The sequence below is a fragment of the Stylophora pistillata genome, chromosome 11 (assembly GCF_964205215.1).
Source record: "Stylophora pistillata chromosome 11, jaStyPist1.2, whole genome shotgun sequence".
In the NCBI taxonomy this organism is placed as follows: domain Eukaryota; kingdom Metazoa; phylum Cnidaria; class Anthozoa; order Scleractinia; family Pocilloporidae; genus Stylophora; species Stylophora pistillata.
Genome location: NC_142529.1, coordinates 26,071,371 through 26,094,442, shown reverse-complemented (window position 1 = coordinate 26,094,442; position 23,072 = coordinate 26,071,371). Strand labels below are relative to the sequence as shown.

The 23,072-nt window shown below is 38.2% G+C and overlaps 1 protein-coding gene and 1 long non-coding RNA gene across 3 annotated transcripts in view; one reads left to right on the top strand and one right to left on the bottom strand.

The window, feature by feature from the left end:
• Window positions 1–4,280: 4,280 nt before the first annotated feature.
• Window positions 4,281–9,598, bottom strand: LOC148720865 (uncharacterized). Its single transcript, XR_015992991.1, has 4 exons — window positions 9,499–9,598; window positions 8,246–8,334; window positions 8,022–8,061; window positions 4,281–7,926 (listed from the first exon to the last, which is right to left on the bottom strand). It is a non-coding gene; the product is annotated as an uncharacterized LOC148720865 (long non-coding RNA).
• Window positions 9,571–23,072, top strand: part of LOC111341676 (protein patched homolog 1) — a 30,272-nt gene continuing 16,770 nt past the window's right edge. The window contains exons 1-6 of one of the 2 annotated variants that reach the window (XM_088737816.1): window positions 9,571–9,911; window positions 17,987–18,179; window positions 21,461–21,650; window positions 22,207–22,279; window positions 22,404–22,501; window positions 22,810–22,924. In XM_088737816.1, the coding sequence (XP_088593942.1) occupies window positions 9,840–9,911; window positions 17,987–18,179; window positions 21,461–21,650; window positions 22,207–22,279; window positions 22,404–22,501; window positions 22,810–22,924 (741 nt within the window). In that variant the 5' untranslated portion in view covers window positions 9,571–9,839. Of the gene's footprint in view, window positions 9,912–16,197; window positions 16,519–17,986; window positions 18,180–21,460; window positions 21,651–22,206; window positions 22,280–22,403; window positions 22,502–22,809; window positions 22,925–23,072 lie in introns of those variants that run through there. The other variant, XM_088737817.1, reaches the window with a different exon arrangement.

Sequence of the window (23,072 nt, the reverse complement as noted above, 5' to 3'; positions counted from 1 at the left end):
AATCAGATGAAAGGCAATTTTTCAAATCCGGTTGGGGGGTAATCCTGAAATCAAGAGGTCAAAAACCAAAACCAAGTTACAAAATTCACGTAATTCCTATAAAAGGCCTAAGTCCTTATTTCGGACCGTTCCCACTGTCTTAAACAGCTTACCGCAGGTTAAAACTTTCGTTGATTCCGTTTAAAATCTCTCTGACCCTGGAACTGATGTAGATCCCTTCGTCTCTGTTTCTAAGGCATTAACAGTTTTCCAAATGTTTTTTGTCATATCAGAATGTAGATGAAGGCGCAACCCTTTGTAAACCACACACCACCAGATAATTAACAAATGTGTAATATAATATACAAGATCCATCCCGAATAGAGAAATCATTCTTTTTCAAAACCTTCACCTTGTTCAATGTGTCGTAAGGAAAAGCAAGAGGAAGAGGAAAAACGCCCTGGGAGTCTCGGTCGTGCGGTTGTTAAAGGCGAGAAATGGAGCAATCACAGCTTGTTGCATTACGATAAACTCATTAGCAAACATGACCAAAAGTGGTGTGCCCAAAATAGCGACTAAACTGCCCCTGAAACAATAGACGCCATGTATTTACAATCATCAAACTTGTGTGGGTAACACGCATTGCTGATAGGTTAACATTCTAGGAATGTCGCTGAAAGCATGGCACAAAATAGAAAACCGATCCTAGATGGAATAGTTTAGAATTGTTAGTGTCCTGGAGATCTTAGTCCGTCACAACGCACAGGACATTAAAAATGTTTACTTAACAAGCAGGATTTCTGAGCGGCACACGCGCCGACTCAAGGGCTTATTGTCCAAATGCGCTAGTTACAACTGTAAACACGGATTTATTCAGATTCGGAACGTTCCATTAAAAAATAAAACTCTTAATCATTTAATTCGGAAACAAAGTTTTCTTCTGAGTCAGGCACTATGTCACGCTATAAACATCAAAAAAAGGAAATGCATTTATAGTCTGAGCAATTATTCAGTAGTAAATTTTCAGCACAGGACATTGTATCTGCACAGAACACGGTATCAGGTCAGAAGAAGGTAGAACTTTACTTGACACGCAACGGCTGAAGATGATTGACAAATTTGGTCAGATAGCATCAAAATGAATGGTTTGGCAACCTTTCGTCTCACGACTATATTTAGAGTCAATAACTTGAACATTACAAGTCTATAATTCATGCATTGATAAATGCATCAGTGCTTATCACAAGAAATCATGCAATGTATGCAATCACGGACGAGACTGTAAATTTCAGCTCTGAAAAAACACCGTACTGTTTTTGTTTGAATACTTGGTACTTTAAGGGAAAAAATGAGAATGGCTATTAAAACAAATAATTATTTAAGGAGAAAAGAAAGTGGATTTCGTTATTCAACCTGGCTTGATTTCGGATACGAGATGTGAGGATTTTTAAGTGAGCTCAAAGCACAAAATTTGTTTTGAGAATATCCAAAAAGCAGTGTATGACAGGCAGGCCATTCAGTTGATTTTTCGGTAGTTTATTGCAAATCGGCTAATTAATTGAGAGTTGAAAAGGAGGCGTTTTCAGAACGACAGGAAACTTCACCATGATGCGCGCGCCATGAAAGATGAACGATTTGAACCCTAGCCTTTCATTTTAAAATATCTCTTTTATTTCTGACATCGTCCAAAACGGAGTCACCAGCAACGCCGTTAAAGGAGCAATTCTGGGGGAAAAAAAGTGCAAATTATGGGGATTTTCCTTACGTGAATCTTTTAGACCACCGCAGATCAACCTGGAAAAAATATCAAGTTATTTTTCAAAGCCACACTGCAAGAGGCCGTAATCATTTAACGTTTTTCCAATCACGAAAAGCTACATAATTTTATTCCTTTCGATTTCGAGGTGACTTTCCTATTTGTGAAAGACGTTCATCAGCACTTTGGGGTTTTTGCCCGCGTCTACCAGACAATGTTGTTCATTTGAAACATTTGGTTCATTTTTGGGTATGTGTTTCACTACAGTTAAAAATAGACAATCTTTTGAGATAGCACACAGGGAGGGAAAATGACAGTTCTGAAATAAAGTGGTAATATAATATAACGTTCGGTACAATAACCTACCCTAGGGCTAAAAGTGGCCCCAAATGAAGACACCACGTGAAATAAGCCTGTGGCCTTTATGAGCCATCGATTTATGTCAATAGTTACATTAACGAGCCACATGGGGGCAAATGTAAGTCAATTTTCAAATACATTGAATTGCTGCTCAAGGATCGTAGGCGAGATAAGGTCTACTGTGCCAATTTGGCAGAGTTACAAGCGATCCCAAGTTGTGATGGAAAACAGTTCCAAGCCGAAGTACTGTGTTTGGATCTATTGCGAATCGAACACAACTGAATTTCTAGTGAAGTTTTCACACCCGGTGCTAACACTTTTCCTTTTTATTTCCTTGAGTTATCTTTGAAGAACTAAGTGACGATTTCTATACGATTAGATGATTATCAACCGAATGAAAGAAAAAATGAAGAAAGCTCCTTTTTTATTGAATTAGGAGTTGGACGCACCCCTCACAAAAGCAATTTTCTCTCCTTGTTCATTTCCTACAATCTTTTCACAAGTTCGTGTTTTTCGTCGCTCACACTTGCTTTTCGTGGCCACCACCGAATAGAGACAAAAAAAAAAAAAAAAGAGAAGAGGCAAAATATCTATTCCATCCTTAACCTTTGTCACCCCAAAAAATGTGTGTTCCATTCAATTTTTTATTTTAATCGTGCCCACTTTGTCAAAGACGAGAAATTTCCGGCACTGCAGTCTTTGAAAGGGCCACAAATCAAATTAAGCTAATCAATTAGAGACAGGATTCTTGTTTAAGTTTACCAGGTTATATGTTCTGCTGTGATAAATATCAGAAAATAAAGTGCACGATTGTAAAAGGGAGGACAATTCCATTAATCTTGGCACTTCTCACACATCACGAATCTCAATGTTTTCTCTAAAGAGAAATTAATTTATGATGAATGACTTCCTGACTTCTGGAAAGGGCAGTTTGTACATGTCTCTTTCATAGCGATCAAAATTTAAGAGTTTACCAGTGGCGAGGATAAACGTTGTTTCAAGAAACTGCAGGATTGAATGATTTTATTTAAAACCTTTTCAGCCCGTAGAATAGAGCTTAACAGGGATGTTTTGCAAAAGGTGTAAACCCGTTAGGGTTCCTTCTCCTTCAGAGCTCTAAGGTTAAGCCATCCAAGAGTAGCGGGGACAAAGCAAACCTTAGGCTCCTGGAAGGGGAACGAGTTTTATGATTTTGGTCTGAAGGGGTTACTAAATTTTTAAAATTTGGTGCAATTTGGCGCATTTTCTAACTCTTCTCAAGGGAAAGTTTTTTGTCAGTTTTAAGTCAAGTGATCCTTAAGCCGCTCTTTTTTTTTGTAGAAATTGCTAGTTCTTTTTTTAATTGCATTGTCATGTAAAATACTCGCAACAACGAACATTATCGTTTGTGCATTTGTCTTTCCCCTCTTTTAGAACGAGGGGGTTACGCCCGTCGGTATTCCCTTGGGTATGAAACCGGTTCAATTCGATCTCTTCGCGTTACGCAAAGCACACTGTACCAATTCGTTGCGTGACACGACCAGGGAGCGGCCGCGAAGGAGCCCACAAACATTCAGGACTGTGGAAGATTTTTACACTGACAAGTGAGCGATACAGCTCACGCAGAGCTGGCTCGACAGCGTTTTAACATCAGGTGCTGATAGACGTGAAACCTTTAACTAATCACCACAAGTGTCCGGTTATAGTGGCTCATAAAAGAGATAAGCTGCTTAATTATTTTCATTTACATTTACATAACATTTATATAGCGCAGACTTGTATGTGGATATATTCAGTCGCGCTTAACAGTATCTTAAGGTTGAGATGGGACGTCACCGAACAGGGTAAGACAAAATACGGACAAAAGTAGGAGTACAGACGCGTAAACAGAATTTTGAATAAGTGGCGTCTCACACTGGCGTTTTATTGACTCTCGAGGCATACATCGCTGCAGCTATAAATTATCAAATTGTCTCCACCCGCAAAAATACGTCAAATTCACCTTGACTATTCCCCCTATTCCTCAACCGTAAATTTACTAGACACCCTTGTGGCCTTTTATTTACGTTGCACGTCGCGGCACTGGCTAAGGTGACGGTATCAACACCTTTCTCAGTTATTTTAGAAAAGATCTGGATCGCGTTGAGTAGTTTCCGAAAAGGGTTATGTAATACATGGTGACATTAATAGAGAGAAGTTTCCCACGTTCCTTTATATAGTAACATTTATTTATTTTCTGATATTTGCTAGCGGTTTGGATGATTTCTCTCTGCTGTTCAGTTTTCTTGCGGTTTTCACCCACGAGGGGCACTCCTCATACACTTGCTAGCGTAACTTTCTCAAGAAAACTCGACTTTTAAACGAAATAAAAGCACATTTCAACAGCCCTTCCTTTTAATCACGATGAAAATAACACTGAAAACAATTCGAACAAACATTTTAAACCGATTTGCTATTTTTAGAGGGTTGGAATTGAGAGGACACCACCCTTTCTCGGCCTAAGGGGGCCAATCTTAAGGAAATAAAATCCATTGGAAGAAACTAAAAGCTCCAACACGCACCACTACGTCAAAACAACAGCGCCTTAACCGGCCCTCGTTAAACTTAGTTTACAGACTCTGTGACACTGGACATAAGGAAAAAATAAAATTCATTTTCAACAATGCAATAAAAGAAATTCATTCGAGCGTCCAAATAAGAATATTACATCTAACAAAGTAAGTTATACTAAGCCGAGAAAATGCATTTTTAATTAAAAAAAAAAGCATTTTTGCGATGCGATTAAGAGCACATGTCCTATCGTTTGTTATCATGAACTTACTCAGACTGCGATTTCTCTGATAAAATGAAGTGCGTTGATCTGCGTTCTATAACGACCAACTACTTTCTTATTGCAAGATTATTTTTGCGTGTGATAAATTTCCATTTATTATGGTTCACCATTCCAAAGATTGATGTAAGTCTGTTTTGAGGAAATACCCTTGGAATGTGAGATGGGAATGGAGGGAGCAATCCCAGGGGGATCCCAGGGGGGCAATCCCTTGGAATGTGAGGTGGAAATGGTGGGAGCAATCCGAGGGGGATCCCGGAGGACATACGAGACAGTCCTTCCTAATTTTTCACTCGTTTAATCGATCTTCAAACGCCCTGTCATAGCCTGACAAATTATGACAATTTGTTTTGACAAAATTTGACAACAGCTGATTGATCTAAATTTCTGTCAGTCCTGCCTTGTTCTCTTAGCAGCCGATAAGGTGAATCTCCAGTTTCAAACGAAGGAATTCAACAGAAGTGTCTCCCTGAGAGGCTAGGATATTGATTGCAAGTGCAACTCTTGAGGATTCTAATTGAATTTGCTGCGTCAACTCTTTGATTAATTGCTCGTAATACCAAAATATACTTTTTTAGAGGTTTTCAATTCCCCGCACGGCGGATATTTTTTCTGAAATTTCTTTTTACAGTAAATATAATGCGTCATTCCTTAAGTACCCGCATTTCTTCTCAGTTGTTATTTTTTTTCCCGGTCTATGAGATCATCAATTCAGCAAGTTGATTTACTAACCTTATGTAAACTGGTTTGACCAGTTTAATGTACAGATCTCATGCAGTTCGAAGTGAAGTGCAAGATGCTTCTAAAAGTAGAAACCGGTGCTGATACAGTGGTAGTTCTCAGTGATACAAGAACGCTTCTTAGCTTGTTACAGCTAGTGAATATCGAGTAATCCCCTCGTAGGAAATCTAAATCTCAAAAAGCACTGCAAATACATTATTTCGTTCAGAAGCGCCTAATCTGCTGAATCCATTAAGCTCGGCTGGCACCGCTCTCGCATGCATGGTGCGTGCAGACATGCATCAATCAGGCGTTTGTTTCACGAGGTATTAATGAAGTGAAGGAAACAGAAAACATCGGAAGTAGACTGAAACAAGCCGGGCTAATTATGTGCAATACGTGTAGTCATGCAATTTTACATAGAGTGCAGTTCCATGATCGCGTTAATAGCACTGAAGTTAGCTATGACTGTAATGCAAGCCGGACCTACGATAACATGCAATAAAGGGGTACTTTGGAGATCGATGAACTGCACTCGAGTGTTGCAAGTATTGCATCTTCAAATAACGTACCAATTTCATATCAGTGATGCAAACGTAACGCACGCTTGAGTTGCAAAACATGATAATGGTAATGGTAACTTTCTTTACACACGGTATTTTCTTCAGGTACATTTACAATTAAGTAGAGAAAACTAACCACCTAGCTAAACTAGAATCTAAGATAAAAAACTAAAGTAATTAAGATTAAAAGAAAACACGTGCTATCCAAGGAGGCCGTGTGTAAAAATAACATATCGCTAATTAAATTATTTCGCTGAATCGAAATTTTGGTCCCATAGTTTTCCTTAAATACATTACAAACACTCAGCTAGGAGCTTGAAGCTTCCGACAGAGGTGTGAAGCGCGATCTGAAAATTAATAGGCATTTAATCTAAAGTTACGTATACGGGCGATTTATAACATTTGAAGTGGGAGAAATAAATCTCACAGCCGGTTGACAGCTATATACATAATACTAAAGTTGCCGCGAAGACGACGAACATACAAGGGGTTAAAATAAAGACCTGAGCAGCAGCCAGTTGTTCGAAAGGCGGTTAGCACAAATCCAGGATTAAGGTTTTAGGCTAACTGGGTTAATTTAATCGTGTTTTGAACAACCCAGTTTAGCAGCCAAGTGATTTGGATACGCCATTAAAAAAAAAAAAGAAAAAAAAAAGTATGATACTGATCTGTTTTCAAACTACCCTCGTCATAATTCGCGCTAAAGCAATAAAAGGGAGCGTTGAAATATCTTAGGGTATCGTCAAATTCTACATTGTATCGCTAGAATCTGAATTAAAAATCGCAGCCGAGGTGACTGTGGCAAGGAAAAAAAATCTCAAGGATAAAAACTCAAGTGCTGGAGTTACCCAGAAAAACCAAACCTTCCCTGTACATTTTAACACCTCAAAGAATGCATACCAAAAATACATGGTTTACTTCTTACAAGGTAAGACTTTAAACAATTATTTAGTTATGCAGCAACAGTATAAAACACCTGATTAGCAATATAGGAATTCAAATAGAACTATCAAATGTAATCGCGATAAATTAAAGAAGATCCATTCACATATCTAAGTTGGCGGAAGTCACTTCGGCCTGTAGCTAGTCGGAATAACCGGAAGAAACTTGTTCATTACTTCCTTCACAATCAGAAAGGGACATGAGCTTTAGAGACGCAAAGTGTAGCGATGAACTCTAAATCTTACGATACGGCCATTGAAACTGCAATTAGGCTCTTTGCATGACATGATCACGTGATCAACTTTCGGTAAACGCGAAAACAGTTCACTTATGAAAAGTTTTGTTAGCACAAGCTAAAAGAGGATATTAAAATTAGCCAATCTGGTAAAATCTCAGCCGTATATATCAAAAGTAGCGATTGCAACGACCGCCGAAAGTTAGAAGCATTGGTGAGAAAAACAGCGTTTGCCACCCAGTCACGCTGACATGGTTTTCCACACAAATCCTTGTAAATTCTAAAATTTTCAAAACTGTCGTCAAATCTTTCCCTTTGCATTTAATGGCTCAAATTGCCTGTTTTGAATTAAAAGAAGATTTGTACCCTGTAATGCTTAATGAAATGTTTTTCAAATTATGCCACCCAGTCACGCTGACATGGTTTTCCATACAAATCCTTGTAATTTTGAAATTTTCAAAACTGTCATAATTATGAAATCTGCGGCTCCGAAATGAACAACTCCGCGTCTTTCATATAAATATAATTCACTTTAATCCTGATCAGCTGAAGTTGGTTGAAACTAAAGAAAAGAACAAACGGTTACAATAGTTTCACAATATACAACTGAAAGAAATAACGAACAACACGACGGAAAGAGGACTATAAAACACTTACATTGCATTTTTACGACCACAGAAACATTACTAAACTGCGCCTAGCGAAAACGAGAAAACAGTTATATTACATGATATTAATTATGCAGGCCGCACAGAGCGACAACAAGGCGGCAACGAAATTACAAAGAAAAGCGCTAATGAAACAATAAGTACAGTAACAGAGAGAAAAGGTTTCATAAATGAGCTCCAAACACGCGAAAAGAAAAAGGAAGTATGTCGCACCTAAAGCCATTTTGAAGAAACTCCTTCAGCAATTTGTTCACATGGCATCCTTTTTTCCCGCACTCTGACATTTTTTTTCTGGGTAGACTCTGCAAAATACTTTTAATTAGTTCTTATTAACCGAGCGGGAAATCTGTATGGGAGAATCTTGACTGAGGTCGCCAGTACAGACCGAACGGAGTGAGGTCTGTACCAGCGACCGAGGTCAATATTCTCCCATACAGACCGACCTAGCTCGGTTAATAAGATGTTTATTATATGGCTGTGTCTTAAATGCCAATTTTTTATATTTTTTGTACCTTTTTTTCTAGACCTGTCAAGATGCTGGTCTAGATGGGAAAATCTAGACCGCTTTCAATATTGATTTCAGCCAATCAAATTCGTGAATTCGGTAGTTCCCAGTCCTTGTGAGACACAGCCATATAATAATTAACAATTATTCGCCGAAGGCGAGGTGAATAATTGTTTTAGTATGATTTCAGAGCTGAAAAACAGAGAAATTTCTAAAATCATAACATTTTAGTAACATTTATTAACATTTTATTTTAACATTTTATATAAACCGCGTGGAACGGTTTATAGAGCGTCATAGAAGGAACCGCTCGACCAATCAGATTGTTGAAAACTCTTTGCTCAGCTCTGAAATTATACTAAAACCGGATATTACATTATATCCCCAAATTTTTACAGGATGATAATACTGTTATCTTTAGATTGACTTAGGAAATAAGTTTTAAGAATTTTTAAACCTTGAATTGAATTCTTACTAAAAAACCATGGACATACCAAGAACTCAGTTCTACATTTTCCCACAAGGGATCTGTATTTCTCCAAGGAAGAACGTCTACTATTTTCTATATATCACAAGGAAAAAATCCGACAAGAAAAAAACTTGGGAATCTTCCTCAGATTTCATATTTGGGTATCAGTTAGGAATAAAAGGCTTATGTGGCTTTGTAGTGCGTATGATTCTAAAAGGTTTTTGATCTAGTACACGAGAATGTTTTGTGCACGACTAGTATTCTACTTTGAGGAGCTATGGTTTGATTTATGGAATCATTGCAATCTCAAAGATTTTAAAACGTTCCTCGTTGTAGGAGGTCGCTTTTATAATGCAGAAGAAGGAAATATATAAAGATAACTTGATACTCTTCCAAGTTTAAAAGGATAAAGATTCCAGAGAACAAACTTGTACATTACTATAGGTCAAAAATGGGAATTGCTTCTAGGCGGGGGTTAGATGATCACTTTACCTACTGAACCCACACGGCGGGTTTGAAGCCGTTTCCTCAGTCACTCGCTTTGGTTGGCGAATACTTGCTCCAACCGGACTCTTCGCTGAAAAGGATGCTCTTTACATCTTTCACGTGTTCCTTGAACCGTGACCTAAAGAAAGCTTGCCTTACTCACTCGAAGAGTGACATAACCAGTAAACAGAAACTCAAAGAACGCGCGTTTTAAACCTGATATCATCGATTAACGAGAAAACAGCTCACAGCTCATTTCATTCAGTGAGTGAACCGCGGTGTGCAGCGTTCAATTCTTTGTCACGACACATGTGCGAAGTCTCGCCGAAGCTTCGGCTGCGTCCTCCATGTTACGAATCAAATTTAATGTCAGATCGACGGCAGATAGAAGATCGGATCAGGCCCATGGACAAAATGAGGTAACATCTACATCAGATAGCGAAAACAGGATTGAGAGTCAAGCACAGCATTTGGTTCGAGAAGCGGAAATCACATTCTCGAGTTTCAACGCGGGCGCTATCAAACTGGTCGCCTGACACGAACAATTTTCGCTTTATTATGCAGCCTTGCTTGGCTCTCGATCCTATGTAGTGTACTTCAGATTGAAAGAAAGACTTATTAGTTCAACGACTATAGGCGGCATGTCAAAAAAATGACTCTAATTATGCGCCATCCGTTTATGATACGGCTATTTTGACCTTCCGGAGGTTGTTTTAATGTTTTCATCACCAACTTCGTTATCAAATTGTGATGAGTCCCCCGATGCCCGATGTGCGACATTTCTTTCCTGAAGATTGCTATGCAAATCCACGATCGTGTTTCTTTTAACCAGGATTTTAAGTTTCAATTGGTATTTCTCACAAAAAATCCGTTTAGTTTGCTTTGATCCAACATAACAGCTGTGAAAAAGTTCAAAAAGCAATTCTGAAGATATTTACTTTACCGAGAATAAAACAAAAATTATCAATGTCTTTGAAGGAACCTTTCTTTCTTGAGATGAAATAAACATTCTTTGTGTTTGAACAATAAAGAAGATCGATTTTCGTCTCGTTTTAGCTGGAAAGCCTCCCAAATGAATAAAATTTGCGCATTCATTTATCGCGCGTGTTCGCACGAAAAATAAATCGCTCCCACTCGTTTCGTGATCGCGCGTGATCACGGTATATTCACGTTGTTGACGAAGGGAAGGAAAATTCGTATTCTGTCTTTGAGCCTATTCCTGTGGAATCTTTGTAACTGAGTTGTGAATGATTTGCGCAGTGTATAGAAATCTGTTGAGCGTATTAGTGGGACGCCGAAGCAGACTGAAAGAAGGGCTCTCCATGCGCCTTTATGCAGAATCAACTGGTTTTTTCGTTAAATGCGCTTTGATGCAACACAGTATTCAATTGAAATTCTAGGAATTTCATATGCTTCGGTTTTTAAACCAACTGTGCTGCGATAAAAACATTTAAAACGAGCTCATTTTAAAGCGAGTTGTGTATTTTCGATCGCAAAAGCTTTTAAATTGTCAGTTTAAAAGTTTTATTTGCAATGTGTGATTCCAGTAAATGTGGTTGTGCTAAAACAGGTTTTACTGCAAAGAAAATTATCCGGTTATCATGATCTCTGTTATTTAAATAGTTGAGTTCTTTCAGTTATAATCACGGCTAAAAGCAACCATTGGCCCCGAGTATTCTCCTACGCTGCACCGTATTTGTGGAATCAACTACCTGAATGCACAAACAACGCCGAATCTGTTGACTCCTTTAAACGCTTATTGAAAACTTATCTTTTCAAAAATCAAGCCACCAGATTTTTTTTGATATTGTACGTTGTCAAATATATGTATAACACGTAATAATTCATTAGTTTAGATAGAGTAGCGAAAATTACATGTAAAGGATTTTTATTGAAATTTTGTTAATTGTAATTGTAAAGCGCATAGAGTTCAATTTTAATGCGCTATATAAGAACTTATTATTAAATTAAATTAAATTCTTAACACTTCTATGTTCAGATCCAGCCGGCATTAAGTTTGCTTTTTGATTATTCTGCTGAGCGATTTTAAAAAGACGGACCAAAAATGAGACATGGAAAAATCAGCGTTGAGAGAGACTGGGAGGCGTACGCGTGTCTGCGTGCTCTCTCGTTCCCAGACTTCGGTTTAACCGGCTTAACTCGTTTGAAGATCGACTAACGAGGCTCGGCAAGCGCAACCAGTTTTAGCGTATGTTTGAAGAATTTCACGCCAATACCTCCCATTTATTGGGAAACCAGGTGCAACCTTTCAACTTTCGTCCCGTAAATGATATGAGTGATGCGATGCAAATTTCATCGAGAAAGATCATGCGATCAGCGCAAAAAAGATGTAAGCCCGCTAGCAACTTTGGGGGTGAAAGTCACATGGTTGCCTGTCTCTCTAAATAGATTTTTTCTGCTATAGATTTTGTTTTACAGGAAAAAAAATAAATGTTTGAATTTGCACTGGGTTTGACTGATGAATTCCCAAACTCGCCGACAAAATCCTCTGCTAGGTCACAGGTTGTGAAGCTACAAATTTCTTGGTAATTCGATAAGCAGCTTCTTAAAACAGTTTTGGTCAGATTCATGTGCCTGGCTCCCTAATGGAAATACGATATTTTGCGCTAAATTTAGGGCACTGGTTTAGAAAAACATGGAAGCAATTTGAATTAGAATTTCGAGAACATTTCCATGTTGAATGGCTGAGTAATGGCCCATTTTATCTGATTTTGATAATATGAAATTAATCTTTTTATCTTTAAGTAGGCGCCGTGCGGTCTCGATGTTTGTGGGGTCGTGAGCTGAAGACAATGCACACTTCAGATGAAAAATTACCCAAGTTGGCTATTGAAATCATAGGGTTTTCATTTTGCTCTCTGTAAAAAATAGAGCTCGCTTAAAAATACGCAGAACTTCGTAAAACCGACCAGCTTATCTTTAAGATCGAAGGTTTAAAGTCATTTCTTTAGTCAAAGGAATTGCTGGATTTTTAGCCGTGCTAGAAAGTTTAATTTTATGGAATTTCCGGAAATTGATATAAGTACCAAAACCGCCATCTTTCGTTTAAACGTAGGGTGTTAAAGAGGATTTTAAAATTTGGAAGTTTCCACACGGCCGACCGAAAAGGAACTCAGATATGTGTCAGCGGCCGCGGGGCAAACGCTTTGAAAAAGCTTACCGTTGAAAACTAGTAATGGCTTTTAAAAGTGAATTTATGAGCAAACGAACTTGTTTCTTTTTTACGCAACGACAGCAAAATGCTTTCCAACAAACCAAAGTTTAAAGGTAGACTTACGAAAGGTTTGAAACTTGGGAAACGTCAATCTGGCAATTGAAACCAATAGAACGCGCAGGACGAAAAGATTCGGGAAATTTTGAGATGAAACGTAAAACCACTTGTCGTCAACCTCAAACGTTCAATCGGATAAAAATTAAACTCTCTATAAAGAACTAACAGCTTTTTTTTTTGCCGTAAAAAGGTCTCTCATTGGATCTATTACGACGTAAGGGTCGTAGTATGCTTCTTACATTCAGTAAGTTAAACGGAGCGAAATAGCAAACTGCGCAATAGTAGCAGAAGCGTAAAATAATGAGGGAGACTGGGTCAGGTCAGATTTATTACGCGACCCACCCCAAGTCTCTCTCTTTTTTCACTCGTTTACTATCGATCTTCGTTTTATAAACTGAATGCCTGCACAGGCCACAATGGGTCGAAATAATGGAAATACTCTCTTGCAGTCAAAAACGGCGAAGATTCAAGGAAGATGTCTTAAAATCTCTCAATTAAAACAATACTCTCGGCTTAGAATCTTTTTTCGTCGAGTTTTTATTGGAAAGTAAATGAATCCGGGGTGAGTTCATCCAGCAGGCGAGCAAAAGTGTTGAAACCAGGGGTAGACCACGGTGCGATAACTAGTGTACTTCTCGTGTTTTCTCAAAACCTCAAATACCGGATGTAGGTTTTGGACCACCTTAAAAGACATTTCATTTGTTTGAAAATCTTCCGGTCTGGAAAATGATAATAGTCAGACGACTACATTCCAAATAACATTTTCGGAATTTTTGGTTTATCGTAAACAACGAATATTTCCCCTACTTCGTTTTTTTTTCTGGTTTCAGCTTCAAGAATGTTGTCTTATGGTAAACAAGTTTTGCGGTGGGGCAGCGATAGGGAAGCTCTGGGTGGGGGGGAGGGGATGGGAGATGAGAGGGATTTGTCGTGGGAGGAGGGGACTGCCCTAACTTTTGATCAGTTTCTTTAGATATGCAGTAAATGGCTTAGATCTTTAGATATCTATGGAATGGTACGGTTAGCGTTGCGTGACGGTCCAGAGAGGATTACCCAGAATGCTATGGGACGGATATCTCCATGAGCTAAGCCATTTATGGGGAAAGAAGATGAGGGGGTGGGGGTTGGGGGAAGAGAATGTGCTCTTAGAGATAAGGTTAGGTGACTCCGGATAGAGTTCTTCCGCACCATTTTTTTTTTTTTTAATGAATGGTCAACGTCTTTCAGTAAATTAGCTGTGAAAATAGCCACTGATACTTTACGGACATCAGTTCATTAAAGACAACATCCAGTTACAAGACAAACATCTTTCTTTTCTCCGACAAGTCGTGACTTTCGCCTGAAAAGCAAGGTTATTGTAACGCGAGTCGAACCCAAAACAGAAGAAAGCGCAGAAATATTCTGAACGACGGGTAGTGTTCTATTTGTTCGTCGCCCGCGATTTTGAGAGATAGAAATTCGAATAATTAGGTCCAAATTCTTTCTCAATGAAGGATTTTTGTCAATTACTGAAGAATCTGCCACATGCACATATTTCAAAATAGACCGTGTGTTAATTATGAAATCTCCTGTCATTTAACATTTCTCAGGCTGAAATATTCCTCACTTATCCGGAAGATGTTTTGTCTTGTAACTCTTGGTTCGTCAGAGTTTTTGCTCTCGTCTGCCGCGAACCCAGCGGGTTTCTTACGGGATCACTTCGGGATCTTCTGGATCCGACCACCGAAGAATCATAACATTGAAATTAATTATTTCACGAATAATGAAAAACAGTATGATCAATATTTTATCCACTATATCAAGAAAAAATATGATCAGTAATTAGTGTTCTCTCTATTACGATGGCCAACCACAATTTTTTTTTTCATTATCACAGGCAAGGCTTCCCATCATCTCCGTTTTCGATGTAAAGGGTCAATTATTAGTTGATAATAGTTGATTGACTTTATCTATAGTCCCTTTTTAATTTCCTCAGTTTTAAAATCTTTTTCTTTTTGTGTGCAACCTCGCACGAGCCGTGAGAGGAATGGGACAGAGCATTTTCCCCCTGCGTCGCAAATGTTTGGGCTTCGTGTTTGGGCTTCGTGTTGTACGTACTAGCGATTGGCGAACAAAATCTGGTAATATTAATCATGGCCTAACTGATCGTGTAAATTAGGAAAAAAATCGATATGTGTGCCAAAAAAAAAAAAAAAAAAACTCATAACAAAGAGAAGAGTGGTTTAAAGTTTCCCCTTTACTGATAAGTTTCTTGTAACCTTTAATTCTTAGACACACCCACAGTTACGAGAGTATTAAAAAAACAGCATGGTGCAAGCTGCAATTCTTTTGGTATTTTGAGAACTGTTTACAGTGTACAAGGCAAACTCCAATCAAAATATTAACACAAATAACAGAAAACTTCTGCAAAATTTCATCAGGCTGTAAATGGACGGCTCGGTCGACGCCAGGAAGTCTGTGCTTTATTATTTGAGTGACATAAGAGTCGATATACCCGGTGGCCTTTTCCACGAAAGTTAATAAGGGCCTGATAAAATTTTTACGTCTAAAAGGGCCAAAAAGGTAACACATTTGAAGTCTAGCGGGCGCCATATACCAAAACACAAATCACCAATTATCTGGAGATCAAAGCCCGGGATCAAAGTGATGCCATCGAAAACCTTTTCGGAGCGGATATTGACCTGTAATACATGTTAAACTCACTAAGAACATGGATGCCTGCATGTGGCTCTTGGACATCGAAGGTCTCTAGAGACGATGTAAAATCATCTTGGAGCGATTATCTAAATGTCAAACCTCGCGTATAGAAAATGGCTGACGTTAATTGATAGCCCCGGAAATTGTTGCATTCGAGGCAGAAATGGTAGCGGTGTAATGCACGTGACTCCGATTATGCCACACGAGAAAGGAAGAATTCTGTCCAATGTTGTCTTCTCTTTCCGTCAAATTTTCTTAACTTAGTGAAAATAATCGAATATCATGAAATGCTCGTCTAAGTCCATCGCGCGAGATTTTTGCCGCAGGAAAAGCCCCTGATGAAAATGTGCAAACCGCCACTCGAGATTTGAAAATTCTGTGGTATGAAAACATTCCTTTATGTTCTCTATTACAAGGTCCTTTTCTTCTTTTCACTTCATAAGTTCTGGATTAGCGTTCGTGAACGCGAGTTATTTTGAGAGACAACTTTTGCCGGACTCCTTTATAAGAAAACCTTTTAGTTGCATTGTTGTTCTGTGATTTGGACGGTCAGAGATGAAAAAGATAGTAAGTAATGTGTGTCTTGGCCTTCATGTGTGGTCTTCGGCCGCCTAATGCAGGAACTACTTGTAGCATAGACGCTTTTGACCAATCAGCGGCGTGCGTTGGTGACGTTAGACAAGTGTGGTGTTGCGGAGATTAGTTTTCATGCAGGAGTGACAGTGAAGGATCGATTTTCATTGAGGGAATGTACAGTTGCGACGAACTGAATGACTCTAAGCACGGATTATGACTTTTAGAAAGCGATGTTTTCGCTCCGTGGTTTCTGTCCTACTCTTGAGGTACTGTTCACGGTAGAGACTTCGTGTCTGACGCCTTGCCGTGAGTGCAGAACGATTGTGCTTTGAAAACGTTTCACACCGTTGAAGTTCGACACCGCGTGGCATTCGACTTTTAACCATCCAGCTCAAAAAATGAGCACTTTTTCGTCTAGAAACTCCGGTTGGGCAGCTGAGAGGCTACGAGAGATCGACCAGGTGAGAGAATATTAGTAATCCAAAGCTACTCAATGGGGCAGTTTGCGTCCATATTGTGTACAAGTCGCAATTCCTCTTCAAACATTAGCTATCGTCTAGTAGATTGTTTACATTACTTCGCATCGAATTCTCGTCAAGTTATGCTCGAGCTGGGCCGTGCTGCCCTGAATCAGCTCATCGAGAGTCACTGTGAGCTTGACGAAGCTCTTGAAACATTATTTCTGAATAATTGGAAAGTAATTTGTGTTTCAGTGCCTCGCTCAAAATATTTACTTTGGAGAGGACGGTTGAGCACCCTGTAAATTTTCTCTCTGTGAAGTTTCGGAGCGACGAGGGAGGTCGAGATTGTCAGGAACTACTTTTTTTAAGGCATTTTGACCTTGTGTTGTCATACGACTTAACAAAATTTGTGATGGCGGACAATACAGTAGAACAAAGGCAAATTACGATGCACGACAGTTAAATGTGACACCTTCTGAGTTCGTTTATCTTGGATACAGTGCACAGTTATGTGGTTTTGACTTTTTTTTTAATCTCCGTCCCGTAGCCCACCAACTGTTTTGATCGCCAGATATAAACTTAAGCAATTCGTGATCGCATCCTTTCCATTTCCTCTGCTATTATTTCGCCAGATGAAGCTCTTTGTGACCTCACATTGTTTATGAAAGGGCGCCGAAGTAATTTTGATTCTGTTGGCGGCTCCTTCTTTGCTGTTGATTTTGACGCCTGATCAAATTCATCAATCGTTCTCCATTGGTAGGACTATGCATGTGTACACTACACTTGCATCGATAAATCTGTTTAAAACTCCGGCTATTTTTATCCCCTGGAATTTCCCCAATATATCGGTTCGAGATTGCAACATTGACAGATGCAAAAAGAACTTATTTTGAAGGAGAAGCGTGCGATGTTTGGCGAACTCAATCGTTTTAGAAACAAAACTCGAAGACCTCGCCCTCGCTGACTAGCGAGGCTTGTTATGTTATCAAAGGCTTTGGCAAGATTGTCGATCGTGGTGGTCCATCCGACCGATAAAACACGTGCTGTTAGACAAGAGACACAATAAAAACTTTAGCAGGACTCTCAAGAGCTTGGTAATGATTCCATATAGAAATATTTACTCAAAGGTTATTGAAAGTCAGGGAAACGAACTACGTCAATATCTTAAATTGGTTTCATCCATATCTCTTTGATCTTCGTGGTTGATCACGAACTTAGAGCTTAGCAAGAATTAAATGACAATATTTATGATGGAATGTACCATTCTGTCATGTTTAAGTCTAAGTACATTATATGTACAATGGAGCCTCGCGCTAACTTGAAATCAAAGCCATTTCCCTTCAAGCTGTACATTTCCCCTTACTATCCGTGAACGCGAACTTCTGGTATCTTAATTGTTTTTGTTTGTGGCTTTCCTCCGTTGATCTCACAAATGCAGTGTTTATAAATATGTATATTTTGTCAACAGGGCCATGCGAGGGGGAATAGACCGGCTTTGGTCGTTCGCTCCCTGTTGCAGGCTTTCCTCAGAGGTCTTGGCCGCTTTATACAGCGAAGATGTGGAACTGTGATTATGTTTGGTTTCCTTCTTTTGATCGTATCAGCGATCGGACTGATCAAAGCAGAATTGGAAACAAATGCTGAGAATCTGTGGATTGAAGGTAAGTGGTTCTTTTTTGCAAACATCTTTGGTGGATATCAGCTGTCCATCGATGTGATTTACCGGTACAGTTTTTTCCTTGCTCGAACATATTTCAGATATGTTGTACAATCGCAAAGCGGACGTGTTGTTTTGCGCATTTCCTGTCCACCTCGAGGTAACAGCTTGGGCGAGATTTCTTTACTGACAAGAAAACCAATTTGAAAGCGATGTATGGTAATTACAAAATTGAAAATTAATCTGAAGGTCAACCTTTCTGGCACACACTGTTGAGAGAGGAGCATTCTTACGGAAACCAATTTCCTGCAAAGTGCAATCTGCATGTGGTGTATATAGCTGCTATATCGCTATTTTATTTGTTTGTACATCCACTAGATGCTAATGAAATACAGCAATTATCTTTTTTTGTCTTTGAATCTTCTTCATCATCAGCTGGGGCATCTGTAAGGTGATATTCAGACACATTGAACAGGTGTCAGCTGTCGCACAATTTAAGCAGCTAAATCCAAACTGAAATTCAACTTTTAATGTGTACATCATCCAAATTCCAATTGCAGTTTAAAAATAAACTGTAGTACTTTTGTTTCGAAGTCAATTATAACTTCTTTGTCCTAATTCCTTTGAGTTGAAATTGATTTGCATACCATCACTCATAAATGTCATTTTCAATTATTCAAATATGTAGCATCATTTTAAGCATGACTGGTAAACACTTAGAAGCAAAGTTTTCATCTCTTATTATAACCTGCTTGCATTTTTGCTGAAAGTTTGAGATCTTTTTGGAAACAGTGAAAGGGTTGTTTGTAACTTGTAACAAAAGGAGTGCTTTCTTTCTTAAAAAAGTAGACCTTTTATTTGTAAAGTTGGTTTAAAGTTGCCGATGGTACCCCAATTAGTGTGTTTGTCTTTATTGTTGGAGAACACTTTCATAATCTTAGATCAAGCCATTGTTAGTCCCAGTGACCTCTCTCACAAATGTAAAACTTGAATATATTATCATCAATTTGCATTCAACAGTTGAATAAATTTGTTACATCATTAAGACATCAAAAGTTAAGGTATGAAAACACACAGCTAATCATGGCAATTGCTTAAACCCACCAGCTTGAAAAAACTTCCTTAGATCCACAACATGCGAAGTTGTATATTTGAAAGAATAAAACTAGATTTTTATCATTTGTCAAGTACCTAAGCAAAGGTACAGTTTGGATAAAACACAGTCAGCCCTTTATATTTGAATCTCAAATAAGTTGATTTCTTAGTACCCACAAGCCTTTAAATCTATAATGCAAAGTGTTAAAATAATGGAAGTTGGTAAACTGAAGACTGATTGTTTTGGGAGACAAAAATGTCAAGTGTATGTAGGTATCCCTTACCTCTGCAGAATTAGATCTTTAAAAACTTAACTGAGTAAGCATGGATTATTGTCAATACCACTTATAGGATTCTGAACACTTCCCAGTGCTTTAACTGATGGAATGATTAGGAAATCTTGCTAATTGCTATATCTTCTTATAGGGGCCCACCCAGAAAGGCTCAAAATGTGTCTGTATTCTGTCTTTAATTTTCACTGTCTGGCTATGTTCAGCTGAAGTTGCTGTAAATGTCAAAAATGTTCTGTAACAAAAACAGAAGGCTTTAGAGACAACAATACACTTTCTTGATGAAAAAAAAAATTAAGATTCATCTGTAGTTGCCAACAATAGTTTTAGAAGGTTTCTGTACAACTGGTATGAGGAAAGGACCAAGGGCAAATCACAAATAATTTTTTTTATGCAAGTCTTTGTATTTCTCAGTTTTGGGTCGTAAATTTTAAAGAACATGTAGAGATGTGGCAACTTGCTACTTGACTGGCACAATTAAGTAAAAATGTAAATCCCAAATTTTTCATGGTTGTCATAGTGATTAAAGTGATCATAGCTTGGCATGCTGCCATGAGAAAATTTTGAGGACTAAAATCATAGCACACAATTTTACAGAAACCAATAAGAAACAAAAAAATGCACATCAAAAAGTTAGATTGAGAAAAATTGTGAGAAGTAAAGGAGGACACAATGATAACTACTTCTAAAGGCAAAAAAAGAGTTTGAAAGAGCACATAATGTTAAAATTTTTTATACTGAGTTTTTCATCAATAATTACTACAAACTCTGTCAACTGGAAATGGAATTCAATAATGCCAAGTTATTGAGATTGCCATTGCTGAACTTTTTGCTGAATTTGTCGTTATAATGTTCAAAATTGCCTTAAACGTGAAGGAATCTGGGAACTATTGGTTTAGTAAGATTATCGCCTCAATTGTGTCCTTCTGAGCACTAAGAGGTAAGTAAGTGAGTAAGTAGGTAAGTAAGTGCAGAAGAGAAGAGATTGATCACAAGAGAAGAAAAGCTTAAAAACAGAAAGGAGATTAAAAATGCAAATTGCAAATGACAATTGAACAAATGTATGTTGAAAGTGAAGGCTTGATGCAGTTCCGTTTAGGAAGGAGATTTTGAGCCAGCCAGGTCTTGCATTTAAACCCTTGCCAAAGTGAACTTTGCATGAACTTGGACCAAAAGCTATTTCCTCTTGATTTGGTTAACATACCGAGTATCCACTATCAGTAACAAAACCCTTATTAACTAGAAAATTCCTCCGACTTGGGGCAGTTTCTGTTCTTCAGATGTTTCTGTTTTCCTTCAGATGTACCAATATGTGGCTAGTCCACATAAGTCAACTTCTTACCATAGCACATTACTTCTGCATCACAACTTTTTGAGAGTCAACTGTACAGTGTTGCTGCTTAAATTTTAATTTGCAAAGCAAAGAAACAATGTGAAAAAGACGAAAGTTAGGCAAATCTAAAGAGATTAATGTGTTATTAATGTAAATAGTGTTCGTAGTGTACTTATATTAGGCAGTAGATTTTTACAGAGGCTTTGGGGTCCACAGGTAGTGTCATCACAATCTGGAATTCTCTGATATTTTACTGCTTAGTAGACTAAACAAAATAATTATTACTGTCTGGATGTTATATTTTTATCCAAAAGGTGATGAAAATAGTGTCTACAAATCACTTCCAAGGGTTATAAGTGTTACTCACTGTCTGCTGTAAAACTCTTACAATGATGCTAGTTCGGAGAATTTTCGATTGGATCAACTAATGATCCCCCAAATTGATATTTTTCTTTATTCTCATCACTTGTCTGTTTGATATTACATTAAAATATTGTTAGGAAAAAATTCTGCCTCTGTTGATCATGGGAACAAAGAGCCTGAGTTATCTATTGCTTGTAATTTCAGTGGATGGTCGTCTGGAAAAAGAGCTCCAGTACACCAAAAAAGCCCTTGGAGATGGTTATGGTGGAACAAATGAACTACTTATTCAAACGCCGAATGTCAAAGGGACTAATATTCTTTCTGTGCAGGCCATGAAACGACACTTGGATGTTCTGACAAGAGTCACAAATATTTCAGTGGAATTGTTTGACCAGTAAGTAATAGCATGACTGTGTGTTTGTATAACCAGTGTTGGATCTTATGGGTCATCTGATAAGCAGGAAATTTTAATTTTGAAGGACGTGCAGGATGGGATGTTACTTAAAGGCTTAAAGTACATGCACCAGTGTGTGGCCCAGCCAACACTCACAGTTTTAATGCCAAGATACTTTAAATGCCGTCACATGCACCCCTCTTAGTTACTCCTTCCTCCACACCTTTCCCAACCAGCAAAATTGTAAGATACAAGTATTAAATTGTCACTCATTTAGGCTAGGTAGCACTGCAGTGCATGATACTGATTCGGAGAAGTCACCCAAGGCTTTATTCCTCTGACCCCCCAAGGCTTCTACTGATTAAAATATTTAGAGCCAATAACAGTGTACATTTTGTCATCTTGAGCTGAGCACTTTTTTTGGGGGGGGGGGGGGGGGTCACCTCAAGAGAGAAGTCAGCCATCTTAGCCAAGCATTTAGTACTTAGTAAGAAGCTGAGTAAGGCATACATATCCACCATGGTTTGAGAATAACTTTTTGATTTTATTTTTCTAGGACATGGACACTGAAAGATATTTGTTATACTCTAAGTCTTCCACCACTGGACGATAATAAGGGATTGGATAGTGTAAGTTTTTTTTTTTTGTCTGAGATGGTGTATTTTTCTAATTTCTCAGTTATGCAAGGGATACTTTCTTCTGTTAGTCATTTACACTCTTTCATTTCTTGAACAACAAATGTGCCTTTTGTAGACTCTTCAGCAACTTCTGCCTTGTGTCATTATAACCCCTTTGGATTGTTTCTGGGATGGAGCAAAACCACTTGGACCACACAACAAAGTGAACCTTGGGTAAGAAACTGATGGTAGAAATTTTCATTTTTTAAGCAAAAGTAAGTCAATGTAATAACAACCAAAGGTTCATTCAGGCAAGAAACTGATCCGTTTTAGTAGAAAATGAGCCAACTCAACATGTACTATATATATTTTCTTATGTGTGAAGTCACTTACTTTTCTGTACATGCTTCTTTTTGTAAAAGACCTTAACTAATCTTTTCCATTGGGCTGGTTGTAAAAGTGCCAGCAGAGGTTTAAGCCATCCTTCAGGAATATGCACATGTCCAGTTATTACAGGTTTTTTTTTTGTATTTCTGTGATAGGTCAACATTCCCCAACATGAAGTGGAAAAGTTTGAATCCCAGTAAAACAGTGGAACAAATAGAACAGTTTTTGCCTTTACCAGTGTATGAGAAGCTGATGGGATTGCTGAATGAGGTATGAACCAAGACTCTTCTGTATTTTATTCCTATTTTTTTTTTTCTCTATTTCTTTAGTTGTCTTAAGAAGGCCAACCTGCCTCAATACCTCTTACTCTGAATGCAGGGATTTCAATTTATTTCTTTTTGTGAGTTTGTGTCAATAA